The sequence below is a fragment of the Myodes glareolus genome, chromosome X (genome assembly GCF_982192425.1).
Source record: "Myodes glareolus chromosome X, mMyoGla1.1, whole genome shotgun sequence".
NCBI classification, from domain to species: domain Eukaryota; kingdom Metazoa; phylum Chordata; class Mammalia; order Rodentia; family Cricetidae; genus Myodes; species Myodes glareolus.
This window is the reverse complement of record NC_142053.1, coordinates 438,754-454,876: the sequence shown is the minus strand read 5'-3', so window position 1 is coordinate 454,876 and position 16,123 is coordinate 438,754. Positions and strand designations below refer to the sequence as shown.

The following is a 16,123-nucleotide window of genomic DNA, read 5'->3' as shown; positions in this document are numbered from 1 at the left end:
CCAAGAAAAATCACATTCTGAGACATAAAACAAAGCTCAAAAAGTTAAAGAAATCTAAAAATATATGTTTTCTCAGTATAATGAAATTAACTAGAAATAAATAATAGTAGAATATAAAAGTACTGTGCATTTAGAAATTAAGATATAAGCATTAAAATATATGATTTAATAGTTTCAAATAAAATAAAAACATTCTGAACTAAATCAAAATGAGTATACAGTTTACAAAAAAATTAGAAGGTGCTGTAGGAAGGTTTACATCTAGTAACTACCCGCCTGCTGGGACGTGGCCTCATAGACTATTTACCCTGATGTGGAAGCACATCTGGCCCCTTCTCTCCTCCCCCTGGGCCCCGTTTTGCTGGTTCAGTTTGTTTTGGATCTCATCTTTATCCATCGTTCAAGCAGAGAATCCTGATTTGTAAGTTTTACCCCTTAATAAATGCCTGTCTATTTCTTAGTTCTGAGCTAGTGTGGGATTCCTTTCTTTAAGTGTCCAATCTTTCAACCATCAAGAAAGCACTAAAGTAGTGATTAGAGGAAAATGTATTGCAATAAATGCATACAGTAGAAAAGAAGATCTAAAATTAATAGCCTAAGTTATAACATTAAAAAATAAGACAAGAGCAAATTAAACTTAATGAATAGTCAAAAATTGATAAGAAATAGATTGAAAATGAGAGACAAGAAAAATCAATGAACCCAAAAATGATTTTCTTGAAAGAAATAAAACTAATAAATCTTTAGCCATGTTAGTCAAAAGGGAAAAGAAACAAGTTACCAACATCAATAAAATTAGTTTGAAGTTGATTAGCTACAAAAAAGTCAAGAAAAATATTCCATTCATTTAGCTCCCAAAATAAAGTACTTAGGAATAAATTTAGCCAACAAAATAGCATCTCTGTATTCAAAAGTATAAAACATTGATGAAAGACTTGAGAATACAGAATAAATATATCATTGGAGCATCTGTAGTCATTGCTGATATAATCAAGTTTAAAAGTTATAATGATTGCCATCTTTATAAGGAGAGGCTTACTTCAAAATAATGTAGAGGGCAATGTAATGGAAGTAAGATTGAAGTGATGCTTCTGTAAGCAAGTAAGCAAACAAACAAACAAAAAAGCCAAGAATTTCTGACAACTAAAAGAAAATAGAATAGGTTAACTGAAGAAAGATTCTGTCAAAAGACCTTTGAAGGGAGTGCAGCCTTGGCAATATTATGATTTCCCAAAGACACTCATTGTGAGAAAATATATTTCTATGTTTTATTCAATCTGTTTACTTCTCTAGTTGGCCATTTCAACCTGGAAAAGTGAGTCTAAAAATAAAGTGTTCTAAAGTTTCATGTAATAGCCAACTTTATTCAGAACATCAGATAATTTATATTCTGAGGGTTAAGAAGCATCACCTGAGTAAAGTATACAATTACAAGGACAAGCCACATGTGGCAAAACATGTTTTTTTCATAGAGGCATATGAATAAAAACAGCTGAAATAAACTCACACCTATTAATTACAACTGTAGGAGCATAAAAGCAAATTACAAGAACAATTCTGTGCTTTTGAAGAAACTGAATTAAACTTAATGAATAGTCAAAAATTGATAAGAAATAGATTGAAAATGAGAGACAAGAAAAATCTTGTTTTCTTGGAGTTTTCTCACAAGCACTCAGAATTTCCCTCATACAACTCCAATTCTTGGAGTGTGTTCTGACACTATTCAGTTTGAAATCCTTTCAGAAGCTTTAGGAATCAATACAGTGGGTAAAGCTTGCTTTCTGTGGTTGTAATATTCCTAGTCTATATGCTTTAAACACTTTACCACGACTATTGAGGCTTTCTTTCTTTTTCTTGGATGATACAGGGTATGGAGTTTGGCTGGAGCACTGCAGAGTTATCTCTAACTAAGCTGAGATTTTAGTGTTCTGTTTTTTTTTTTACCACAATTAAAAATTAATATGTCCTCACACAGCTCTTACCCAAATGATCTTCATGTTGGAGCCAAGTACAATTCACAGACTTGGAAAATGTATGGCACCAATGGATGGATAAGGAAAATAAACTTTTAAAGTTGGACAGGTGAAGAGCTTGACCTATGTCTCCTCTCTTCATCAAATTCTGGAGCCTGCTTTGTAGGTGCAACAACTTATGGTACCACATCCTAGAAGATAAGAGAGAGTAACATAATTTTTATTAGGCCATGATAAATATATGATACAATTATAAATAATGTATATTGTATAATTGAATAATGATACAATTATAAATATAGCTATAAGTAATATAAAACAATAGGTTTAATGATCTCAATTAGACAAACCAGATAATCTGAAAAGCATACTTATCCTAATTTGTGGTATGGGAAGAGGAAGAAAGCCATGTAACCAAGAAAAGTCTATGTGGTTCTTCAGGTGACTGTATTTAATGACCTGACAAATATGTAGTAAAGTTAGTAAAAACAAAAAACTAATTTTGAGTTAACTTGTATATATATATATATATATGTACATTTAAATGTAGGTTTGATTATAGGTACTGAATTTTATGTTGATTTATGGGATGAAACTAATAACATATAAATACCATAGAGACTCAAAAGACTTTAGTGATTTAGTGAAGTAACAGGCTATGAAGTTGGTGACTAAAGTTAAATTTCTTGAGCTTTTGTGAATGAGAGCAGAAAGAAAAATGATAAAAGGCCTCTACTGATATACATATGGCTTATATTTGTTTTCTTCACTGTTTCTTGTTTCTCACCTCATGCAGAGAGGTATTATATATGATGGGCTCCATAAATGAGTTATGAATTTTCTATTTTTAAAATGTTAAAAACATAAAAATGAAGGTAGATGAAGGTAATATGTGATTTGTAAAGTCTAAAATATCTGCCATCTCTTCAAAGTAAAGATTGTGACCCATAGTCTAATACTTAGTTTTTATTCAAATATACCCTGCAACATAAAATAAGTCCTTCCAAATCCACTCTTGAGAAGTTGTAAATTCATTCATTACTTATTTTTCCCAATAAATATTAACTCATATTAAATATATACCAGAATTTATCTCTCTCTGCTTGCTTATTCCTGCTACCAAAGCTACAGTTAGTTGCTTCTGTTGTCAGGACTTCCCTGTCATGATGGGCTACATCACCTTAAATCATTTGCCAAAATAAATACTTACTTTTAAAAGTTGTTTTGTCAGATATTTTGTCATACCAATGAACAAAATAACCAATACAACTTGGAAAACTAGGAGCACAACAAGGATACAACTATAAGAACTGAACTGAGTCTGACAAACTTGCAGACACAAATATTCTCAGGCACAAACTGAGGGATTGGTAGAAAAGCAACCAGGAACAAGGTGGGAGGACATCCATTGGAAAAGGTAAATACGAGCCTCAGACACTGAAAATTATATGTGAAAATGTATTTACTCAGAACACCAGAAAGAAGACTATAGCTGTGGGCAGACAAAGCACTTGTATACGAACCTATAGGAGAACCGATTTTTGTCCAGGAACCTAACCTACCAAGGAAGACATTCTGACCTAACTTAGTTTGATTTACCATACAAATATGTGGCCATCTTCCTACCTGAACAGTTATGTGCAAAAGACAACTTAGTAGAAAGCACATTCATTTCAACAGAGAAGAAACTTTGACTAATGATATATTATTTCCTATTTTTTGTTTTTTATAATTTTCAGTTTTTTAATTTTAATTAATGATTGTGTTTTATCTTTTATCTTGACTAAATGGGATTTTATGATAGATAGCATCTAGTCTATAGTATTTTCTCTATTTCCTCTTATACATCTAACTCATGCTTTCATTCCTACTGTATTCCTTCATTTTCTCTTCTTTTTACTTCTTAATTATTAATATCCTTTGCTTAAAAATATTGCAACTACATATATATTAGAAGTATATTGGCTTCTCTACTTTTGATTCATATTGGCAGTCTAAGTAAATTATATGAATGTTTTATATTACATTTAAATATTGAAATTATTGCTAAATAATTGTTTGTGATACTGCTTGCTACCTGATTTTCCATGCTAAATAGTAGAGGGTATCATAAGCAAACCAATCAAGAATAATGGGAAGAAGAAAAATGAAATGACTGGAGGACACACCCATTTTAACAAATGTGCAAAATATAACAAAGAAACACAGATTTGCAGCAAGATAAGACCCTAAGATACCCCCAAAATATGTCAATAACTGAAGGCAAAAATAATGAAATAGCAGAAATACAAAAAATATAGAATACTACTATTAAAAATGCTCAGTTAGGGGCTAGAGAGCTGCTTCAGCAGTTAACAGATCTTCCAAAGGACCATGGTTGGGGTTCCAGCATCTACAGTCATCTGTAACTCCAGTTCCAGGGTATCTGACACCCTTTTCCAGACTCTGTAGGTAATTCATACGCATGGTGCACAGACATACAAGCAGAGAAAATACTTATACATAGAAAATAAAACAAATTTAGAAAGTTCAATTACCACATTGAAGAGGACTCAACAAATGACTGAATGAAATGAGAAAATCAATTCATGACCTAGATTAGAAAGTCAACAAAGTAGATGAGAAAGTAGGCAACGTGGATGAAAAACAAAGAAATGAACAAACAAAAAGCTATCAGGGACGATTCAGTAATGAAATTGAGATTATGAAAAAGAACCAAACAAAAGTCAATCAATCAGATAAAAAAAACACATGGGAAACAACATCATTAGAAAAGATGTGGGAGTCCCTCTGTGTGCTGTGATTACCATTAATGAATAATTACCAAAAATGAATCATTAATGAACTGCTCTGAGTCTATGGCAGGGAAGAACAGAACTTAGCTAGGTGGGCAAAACTAAGCTGAATGCTGAGAGGAAGAAGGGAGGAGTAAGAGAAAAGCCATGGAGTCACCGGAGACAGATGCTGGTAAGCCATTGTCACATTACATTAATAGATAATCCACACATACTATGGCATATACACATACATATAAGTAAAATGTAATTTTAAAAATTAAATATAGGGATAGTAAGACGGTGTAGTGGTTAAAGGTGTTTATTGCCAAACCTGAAGACCTGAATTTGATCCTCAGACACACATTAATAGCAGATTCCTGCAAGTTGTTCTCTAACATTTACATGTGGATACATGTCTATGCATGAGTGTGCACACACACTCCCCAAATAAACATTTGTGAATTTTAGATGTTAAAAACGTACATTAAAAAAACTAAATGCATCCAAAATCCATCCAATGAAATAATAGAAAAACTACCAAAGATAGAAAAAAAAAGGGACATTCAAACATAAGAGGCATTTAGAATCCCAAATAGACATAACCAGAGAAAGGTCTTTCTATGCCATATTATAGTCAAGATGTCAAAAATACAAAGCAAATATATAACATTAAAAGCTATAATAGAAAAGAAAAAAAAGCACTTCTTTATCTATAAGCCAAATACTTTAGGATAGTATACCTTTTATCAGCAATGATGAAAACCAGGAAAGCAAGGAATGGTATATTCAATCCTTGGAAGTAAACATATTTTTGAGTTTCATATAAATAAAAAAAAGTTTATTATAGATTCATAGGTAGGAGTCAAAGGAGAGAAGGAAGGAAGGAAGAATATCGATATAGAACAGGGCTCTTGTGTAAGAGGAAGGGTCCCAGGAGATAGGATAACAACAAGTTATTAGTCTGGGGCATTTTTAAAGGACTAATGGCAGAAACTGGGTGAAGTATGTGGAGGAGTATGAGTTGATTAGTTCAGTTTTCCCAGCAAAGTGTTTATGTGCCTCCTCTCAGTTTCAGTCATGTAGTCACATGGAGGCTTTATGCAAAAGCACTCACTTAGGGAATCATAAAGAAACAACTGTTTAACTCTGGCACTGCTCCAGCAAGAACATGTATGGAACTTCTGTTTTGAGGTCCTAACCCTACCAGACCAGTTTCTGTCTCCTGTTCTCATCATTCTCCTCATCTAAAGAAGTAACCCTGAAATCATTTAGGAGTCAGACCAGAGATCAGAGCCCACAATTACTCTTTGGCAATTCCGGCATCTGGCAGTACAGAACCAAGGACATTTTTAATTTGTAGTCAAGGGCATGAATCCAGACCCCAATACCTAAATAGGCTGTCCTGTTTTGTTTTGTTTGTTTTTTAATCTCCTGGCCTCATCTTTCCCTCCTCTGAAGAGGTAACCTTAGCTTTTATTAAGAAACTGGGGTCATGATCTACATAGCCTTTTAAAGTTGAGTAGGGTTGTCAGGTGCAGCAGTTGGGGTACTATTGCAGTGGGTCTTTCTAAGGGACCTTGAATGTTCATCAGTGGTTTTATCTGAATAATTGTTATATGTAGGATGGAAAGGAAGTCCTTGGCTGGTGCCTATAAAGAGATATAAGAAAGTAAAGGCAAGAGTTAGGATCCCTGTGAAGTTGAAGCCTGGATTGCCTTGAAGACCTGAAAGTGTTGGAGATGCCAGAGCTGTGGGATACCTGCCTAGGAAAGCTGTTAATAGAGAGTAGAACCAGCCCAAGAGAGAGAAGTGTGTTGCAATCAACAAAGTCAAAAGGAGTTGGAGATCTGAAGATCAATTTGACATCAGACATGGAGATGTAGAGTTTGGAGTCTACCCAGATGGGTTTTGGTCCTGTTTTGGTTCAATATTTTCTCATTATGTTTCCCTCCATTCCTTTTGGAACAGTAATGAATATCCTGTGCCATTATATGTTGGAATATATGATCTGCTTTTTCGTTTTGATTGTACAGGGGTTAAAATTAAAAGATTGCATGAATCTCAGAAGAGACTGAATTTTTAAGCAAGTTTGAGACTGTTATAGGCTATGAGGGCTTGTAGAGGTTGGACTAAATGCATTTTGCACTATGTTATGACTACAGGTGTATGGTGGCCAGGTAGTAGAATGTGGGTTTAGGCCCACTGGGAAAGGCATTATTAGAAGGTTTGGCCTTGTTGGAGTTGGTGTGGCCTTGTCGAAAGAAATGTGTCACATGGAGAGGGATTTGAGGTTTCAAAAGCTCAAGCCATGCCTAGTGCTGGGAGGTCCTGCTGCTCAGAGGTTGCAGTCTATCATGGCAGCTCTCTCCAAGCTGGGCAACATGGATAACTCCCTCTCCCTGGTGGAAGGCACTCTGTTTTCTGGTAGACCTTATTTGGAAACTGTCTCTAGGCCTGGATGCCTGACTTATCTCTAATATGACCCTGGAAGCAGTTCTCTGAAGAAGTTCTTCCCCCTGCTGCCCACATGGTAATTAGACATTGTGCTAGGAACATTACAATAGGACACCGCTTCCACATATGATAACTAAGACTTGTAACTAGGAGCTTTATGATAAGAGCATGTTGTTTAATGCAAATTAGGTGATTTTCCAGCTACTGTTTCCAATCCTATATATTCCCTATACTCTGGAGTAAAGTTGAGCAGAGTCACTGAAATAGTCTCCTGGACAGCTGTCTTCCTCATGTTCACAGGCTGTTCAAGACTTTCTGTCATTGTCAAGACATTCTACCGCTTGTCCTTGTTGACTGGTAGCTAACAGGCTGTGAGGATAAAGGGGAGCCACAGACTAGTGGTTCCCTGTCTCTTCCTGCTGTCTGCTGATCCCTATGTAGAATTCTCAGGTACATTTCCATGACCAAGTCTGCTTACATGATACCATGCTTCCTGTCATGATGATAATAGACTAAAACTCTGAACTGTAGGCCAGCCCCAATGAAATGTTTTCCTTTATAAGACAAAATAGGGTTATATTAGCAAACCAAATCCTAGGCAGAGAACCAAAAGAGGCCCAAACAAAGGACATTTTCGCATGTAAGAATTAAAGTTCATTAGCATCTCTTGATGGGCTTACAATGTCTATTTATTGGACTTTTCTCAAGAGTTTTTCGTTGGTCTCCAAAGCTGGACTCCAGAATGATGAACCCAGAATCTGAGCCAAGGTCATAATGTTCTATATATGAGCAGCATCTTCCTTATCAAGAAGAAAATCCTTAATGGGAAAATATTATCTAAACAGCATCTCATACAGATTTGTGATTTCATGAACTGTTAAGAAAACAGCCATTTTAATCTTTGGTTATAAATTCTTGTTTGGGTATATAAGACCATGGAGATGGAAAAAATTAAGCATTTTTTTCTTTTTGACTATTAAGGCCAGTTGAGAATATTACCCTTAGGAGTCATTTTATCTTGAGATAAGCCTCTAAAACAAAAAATAAAATCAGTTGCTCCATCTGTTGAGAATGAATCAAAGGCCTCACTTGACCATGGAAGCATGGACGTATGTATCCCTCTGTGTTGATTCTCCTCACAAACCTACTTTTAATATAGAGAAATATAGATAATTTTAGACAAAAACAACCTAAAACAATTTATGACCAGCACGCTGACAGTAGTGTATAATGAATTCTTAGGAGTGTCTCAATCACAAGGGCATAAAACAATAAATTTTGTAACAGGAGTAGATGAATAACTAGGTAAGAATACACTAAACCTCTGAAACTGAGTCATCCCAATTAAATGTTTTCTTTATAAGAGTTGTCATGATCATGGTGTCTCTTCACAACAATGAAAACTCTTATTATGATGGATATAGTCAATTATTATCATGATAGGGATCATGGCAGTGTGCACACAGATGTGGTCCTGGACTAGACAGCAGGAAGTCAACTAAAACACTGGGCTGTATCCTGAGCATAGGAAATCTTAATGCCTGCTCCCACAGTGACACACTTCCTCCAACAAGGCCATATCCACTCCAACAAAGTCACACCTCCTAATAGTGCCATTCTCTATGAGATTATGAGGGCCAATTACATTCATACTACCACAGGGTCCAACACAGTATTGTAGCAAGTTTTTCTCTGAGCTGTCAGTTCCCAAATAACAACACAGAGACTTATTATTAAATATGAAAACTCAGCCTATATAAGTTAGGCTTCTCCAACTAGCTCTTATAAACTAAATTAACCCATTTGTATTAATCTACATTTGGCCCCATGACTCTTTACTTTCTTCCATTTTGCAATTCCTGTTTCCTCTTGTATCCTCTGGTGTTTCTCCTGTACCTAGATTCATCTCCTTTTCTTCTCTCCTTTTGCCTGGAAGCTCCGCCTAACCTCTTCCTGCCTGTCTATTGGTAATTCAACTCTTTATTAAACCAATAGGAAGGTATGTTGGAAAAACCACACCTTTACAGTGTACAAAAAGATTATTTGACCACACAGTAATCAGCAAACCCTTAGAACTAATATCGGAGAAAGAAAATAACAAATAATAATTCAACCAACCAGAAAAATCAATCCCCCAAACACAGAAATTCTCAAAACTCAAAAATGACAATGTAGAGACAGACTCACACTGAACAGAGTGGACCATGAGGTGAGTGACTGGCCAACCAGCTGGAGAGCCCAATCTCTAGGCCCTAGGCCCTGGGGCAAAATCCTAAGCCCTGCCCAGACCTGCATCAGCTGCACTAGCCAGCCAATGGGCAAACCTCCTTCAGGCATGCTGCTCCTAAACCCCGTACAGAACCCTGTAATCTACAAGTCCCACTCTGCCTCCATACCTACTCATTTCCTGATCACCTCAGTGATTCTCCTAGAGTCAGGCTGTAACTGCACAGAGCAGACTAAGAGGTAAGTGACCAGCCTCTCAGCTGGACAACACAGTCTCTAGCCCCTAGGCCCTAGAGCAAAGCCATAGCCCCTCCCCCACCTACCTCAGTTGTAATAGCTGGTCAGTGGGCAAGCCTCCTACAGGAAGACTGCTCCAACAGCCTCCATAAGAGCCTGTAAGGGGTTGGAAAAATATTTTCCAATCAAATGAATCTAAGATACAAGCACATGTAGCTATTCTAATATCTAACAAAACAGACTTCAAAATTATTCAAAAGAGATGAATTAGGACACTTCATACTCATCACAGGAAAAATACATCAAAATGAAATCTCAATTATGAACATCTATGCCCCAAATACAAGCCACACATGTAAAAGAAACATTACTAAAACCTAAATCACACATTAAACCCCACACACTAATAGTAGGAAATTTCAACACTCCACTCTCACCAATGGACAGGTCAACCAGACAGAAACTTAACTGAGAAATAAGAGAACTAACAAATGTCATGAATCAAATGGACTTAATAGGTATCTAAAGAACATTTCACCAAAACACAGAAGAATATACCTTCTTCTCAGCACCTTATGGAACCTCTTTAAAACTGATCACACACTCTATAACAAAGCAAACCTCAACAGATGAAAAAAAAATGGAATAACTCCTTGTATCCTTATTGGCTCACCATGACTTCAAGTTAGAATTCAACAACAACAACAACAACAACACTAATTGCAGAAAGCCTAAAATCTCATGGAAACTGAACAATGACCAACTGAATCACTCATGGGTCAAGGAAGAAACACAGAAAGAAATTAAAGACTTCCCAGAATTCAATAAAAATAAAGGCACAACATACCCAAACCTATAGGACTACAGGACACTATGAAAGCAGTGTTGTAGATAGAAATTTCTGTCTTGCAGCTGTTCAGTCCCAAAGAAACAGAGGCATATATTAATTGTAAACTATTTGCACTATTAGCTTTGATTATTAACTAGCTCTTACAACTTAAATTAACCCATAATTCTTATCTATGTTTAGCCACATGACTTGGAACTTTTCTTAGTAAGGTATTCTCATCTTACTTCCTTTGCATTTAGCTGGTGACTATGTCTCTGCATTTTCTTTTCCCAGAATTTTCCTAGCCTGGTCACCCTGCCTATACTTCATGCCTGGCTACTGATCAATCAGTGGTTTATTAATATGACTGACAAATCTCTACAGTGTACAAGAGCATTATCCCACAGCACAGTGCTAAGAGAAAATTTCAGAGCACTAAATGCCTACATAAAGAAAGTAAAGAAATCTCACACTAGTAACTTAAAAGCACACCTGAAAGATCTAGAACAAAAAGAAGAAGACTCACTTAGGAAGAGTAGATGACAGAAAAAAATCAAGTTGAGGGCTGAAATCAATAAAATAGAAACAAAAAAAAACCCAAAGAATCAAAGAATCACTGAAACACGGAGCTGGTTCATCAAAAAAATCAGCAAGATAGACAAACCCTTACCAAGCTAACTGAAAGGCAGAGACACTATCAAAATTAATAAAATCAGAAACAAAAAGGGGGACATAACAATAGACACTGAGGAAATCCAGAAAATCACTAGGTTATACTTAAAAAAACCTATACTCCACAAAATTAGAAAATCTAAAAGAAATGGACAATTTTATGTATAGGTACCACATACCAAAATTAAATCACTACCAGATGAACAACTTAAATAGACCTACAACTCAAAAGGTGATTAAAAAGCAATTATCAAAAGTCTCCCAACCAGAAAAGGTCCAGGGACATATTGTTTTAGTGCAGAATTCTATTAGACTTCAATGAAGGGTTAATACCTATACTCCTCAAATTGTTCCACAAAGCAGAAACAGAAGAAATATTGCTGCTGTGTGATAATGCACTTGAACACTGTAAAGATTTGCCACTCATTGTGGTTTAATAACATGTTGATTGTCCAGGAGCCAGGTAAGAAGTATAGGGTAGGACAACAAGACTAGGAGAATTTTGGGAAGAGGAAAGACAGAAACACAGTCACCAGACAGATGCAGAAGAAGCAAGATGAAAATGCCTTACTCATAAAAGGCACCAAGCCATATGGCTGAATATAGACAAAAATTATGGGTTAATTTAAATTGTAAAAGTAGTTAGTAATAAGCCTGAGCTAATAGGCCATACACTTTAAAGTTAATATAAGCATCTGTGTGTTACTATGGGATTGAATGACTGTGGGACTGAGGGAGGGGCAGAAACTTCTGTCTACACATTGCCAAACTCTTTTTACAAAGCTACAGTTACCCTGATACCCAAACCAAACAAAGACATTACTAAGAAAGATTACAGACCAATCTCCCTTGTGAACATTGACGTAAAATTATTCAATAAAATAATGGCAAACTGAATCCAAGAACACATCAAAAAATTATCCACCATAATCAAGTTGATTTCATTCCAGAGATTCACGGATGGTTCAACATATGAAAATCTGTCAATGCAATTTACCATATAAATAAATTGAAACAGAAAACCATATGATCATATCATTAGATACTGAAAAAGATTTCAGCAAAATCTAATGCCCATTTATGATAAAGGTCTTGGAGAGATCAGAGATACAAGGAACGTATCTAAACATAATAAAAGCAATAAACTGCAAGCTGACAGATAATATCAAATTAAATGGAGAGAAAATTAAAACAATTCCACTAAACTCAGGAACAAGACAAGGTAGTCCATTCTCTCCATATCGATTCAATATAGTACTCAAAGTTCTAGCAAGGGAATAAGACAACAAAAGTAGATCAAGGAGATACAAATTGGAAAGGAAGAAATCAAACCTTCACAATTTGAAGATGATATGATAGTATATATAAGTGACCCCAAAATTTTATTCAGGGAACTCCTAAAGCTGAAAAACACCTTCAGTAATGTGGTAGGATACAAGAACAACTCAAAAAGCATCAGTAGCCCTCCTATATACAAATGATAAAATGGCTAAGAAAGAAGTCAGAGAAATATTACCCTTTACAATAGCCACAAATAACATAAAATCTCTTGGGGTAATGCCAACCAAAAAAGTGAAGGACCTGTATGAAAAGAACCTTGAAGAATAGAAATTGAAGAAGATATTAGACCTTGCTCTTGGATAGGTATGATCAACACAGTAAAAATGGCAATCTTACCAAAAGCAATCTACAGATTCAATTCAATCTCCATCAAAACTCCAACACAATTCTTCACAGACCTTGAAAGAAAAATTCTCAACTTCATAAAGAAAAACAAAAAACCAAAAATATTCAAAACACTCCTGTATGATAAAGGCACTTTTAGAGGTATTATCATCCCTTACATCAATTTTTATGATAGAGCTAAAGTAATGAAAACAGCTTGGTATTGGCAGAGAAATAGACAGGTGAGGCAATGAAATAAAATAGAAGACCCTGATATTAATCCACACACCAATAAACACCTGATTTTTGACAAAGAAGCTAAAATTATACAATGGAAAAAAGAAAACATCTTTAACAAATGGTGCTAGCATAACTGGATGTTGACATGTACAAGAATGAAACAGATCCATATCTATACACATGCATAAAACTCAAGTCCAAATGGATCAAATACCTCAACATAAATCTAACCACCCTGAATCTCATAGAAGAAAAAGATGGATGTCGTCTTGAATACATTGGCACAGGAGACCACTTCCTAAATATAATACCAGTAGCACAGATACTGGAGAAACAATTAATGAATGGGACCTCCTGAAATTGAGAAACTTCTGTAAAGCAAAGGACAAAGTCAATAAGACAAAATGGCAGCCTACAGAATGAGAAAAGATCCTCACCAACCCCACATCTGACAGAGGGCTGATATCCTAATTATACAAAGAACTCAAGAAACGAGACATAAAATACAAAATAATCCCACTAAAAATGGGGTACAGATCTAAATAGAATTCTTAACAGAAAAAAATCTCAAATGGATGAAAGATGCTTAAAGAACTGTTCAACATCCTTAGCCATCAAGGAAATGCAAATTAGAATGACTCTGAGATACCATCTTACACCAATCAGAATGGCTAAAATAAAAAACACTGATGATAGCTTATACTGGAGAGGATGTGGAGTAAAGAGAACACTCCTCCACTGATGGTGGGGGTGCAAACCTGTACAGTCACTTTGAAATCAGTATAGCAGTGTCTCAGAAAATTGAGAATCAATCTACCTCAAGACTCAGACATACCACTAGAACCACATTGCAGCCTCTGCCTACATACCACTCTTGTGCATATACCCAAAGGATGCACACTCATACTACAAGAACATTTGCTCAACTGTGTTCATAGCAGCATTATTCACAATAGCCAGAACTTGAAAACAACCTGGATTCCCCTCAACCAAAGAATGGATAAAGAAAATGTGGTACATTTACACAATGGAGTACTGCTCAGTGGTAAAAACAATGACATTTTGATATTTTCACACAAATGAATGGAACTAGCAAAAACTATCCTGAGTGAGGTAACCTAGACCCTAAAAGATAAACATGGTATGTACTCACTCATAAGTGGATATTAGATATAAACAAAGGATAACCATCTTATAGTCCACAACCCCAGAGAAACTAGGTAATAAGGAGAATCCTGAGACTGTAGACTGAAGTTTCTATACCGTCCAGTCCCATAGCCTTTCAGTCCCAAAGAAACACATAGAGGCTTATATTAATTATAAACCCTTTGGCCTATTAGCTCAGGCTTACTATTAACTAGCTCTTATAATTTAAACTAACCCATAATTCTTATGAGTGTTTAGCCACGTGGTATGGTACCATTTCTCAGTGAGGCATTCTCATCTTACTTCCTCTGTATCTGGCTGATTATTGCATCTCTGCTTTTCCTCTTTCCATAATTCTCCTAGTCTGGTTATCCCTCCCTATATTTCCTGCCTAGCTACTGGCCACTCAGCATTTTATTAAACCAATACTAGTGACAAATCTTTACAGTGTACAAGAGTATTATCCCATAGTAAGATACATACATGGATCCCCCTAGGAAGGGGAACTAGAAAAAGTCTCTTGAGAAAATTAGGAGCATGGGTGGGGGAGGAGGTCATAAGAGAAGGGAGAGGAGAGAAGGGAAGAGAGGAGGGGAACAAGAGAGAATGGGATGGCCAAGATGGGTGAAGGACAGAGAGGGAGAGCTAGGAAATGGATATCTTGATTGAGGGAGCCATTAGGGGGTTAGCAAGAAACCTGACACTAAGGAAAATCCCAGGAATCCACAAGGATGACTCAGGTAAGACCTTAAGGAAAGAACTGGTCTTCCCCTGTAATCAATCAGATTGATGACTATTTTCATTGTCATCATAGAATTTTCATCCAGGAACTGATGGAAACAGATGAAGAGATACACAGCTAAGCACTGGGTCGAGCTCCCAGAGTCCAATCGAAAAGATGGAGGAGAAATGACATAAGCAAATGGGTCGAGACCATGATGTCACTACCCACAGAAACACCTGACCTGAGCTAGTGTGAGCTCACTAACTCTGGGAGATCCTGCATAGGACCAAACTAGGTGACAATTGTGAGGCTGGGGCACCAGGACTTATATCCCTACTGTTTAAACTGGCTTTTTGAAGCTTATTCTCTTTGGGGATACCTTGCTCAGCCTAGATATGGATGGGATGGGGCTTGGTTCAGCCTCAAAATGACATGCCAGACTTTGCTGCCTACCCATGGGAAGAAGGTCTATACTCTTTCTCTGAGGACTGGATGGTGGTGGGGTGGGGGAAGGTGGGGGAAATGGAAATAGGGGAGGGAGTGTGAACTGTGATTTGTTTTTTTGTTTTTTCTTCTCTTTTATTATTATTATCATTATTATTATTATTATTATTAATTTATAAAAATTTCCACTTCCTCCCCTCCTCCCAATAACCTCCCACTCCCCCAACTCCCTCTCCTCCTCCCTCTCCAGTCCTAAGAGCCGTCAGGGTTTCTTGCCCTGTGGGAAGTTCAAGATCCTCCCCCCTCCCTCCAGGTCTAGGAAGTATTAGAAGGAAAACTACAACCCAAGGAATCCAACATTCCCAACACTGCCTACAATAACTCAGCCATCTAGCAACCCTTCACAAGTACAACTCAAAGAAGGGAAACACATATACTCTACTACCAAAAAAAAAAAACAAAAAACAAAAAACAAAAAAAAAACCGGAGTCAACAACCACTGGTCATTAATATCACTTAATATCAATGGACTCAATTCACCTATAAAAAGGCACAGACTAAGAGACTGGATACGAAAACAGGGATCCAACATTCTGCTGTTTACAATAAACACACCTCAACCACAAAGACAGACACCTACTCAGAGTAAAGAGTTGGGAAAAGGTTTTCCAAGCAAATGGACCTAAGAAACAAGCGGGTGTGGCCATTCTAATTTCTAACAAAATTGACTACAAAC

General features: G+C 36.3%; 1 protein-coding gene across 5 annotated transcripts in view; it reads right to left on the bottom strand.

The window, feature by feature from the left end:
- Positions 1–16,123, bottom strand: part of Tmlhe (trimethyllysine hydroxylase, epsilon) — a 107,737-nt gene that overhangs the window by 47,491 nt on the left and 44,123 nt on the right. For 4 of the 5 annotated variants that reach the window (XM_048427617.3, XM_048427616.3, XM_085684777.2 and 1 more), the window contains one exon: positions 1,983–2,164. In XM_048427617.3, the coding sequence (XP_048283574.3) occupies positions 1,983–2,163 (181 nt within the window). In that variant the 5' untranslated portion in view covers position 2,164. Of the gene's footprint in view, positions 1–1,982; positions 2,165–9,753; positions 9,824–16,123 lie in introns of all 5 variants that reach the window. The other variant, XM_048427618.3, reaches the window with a different exon arrangement.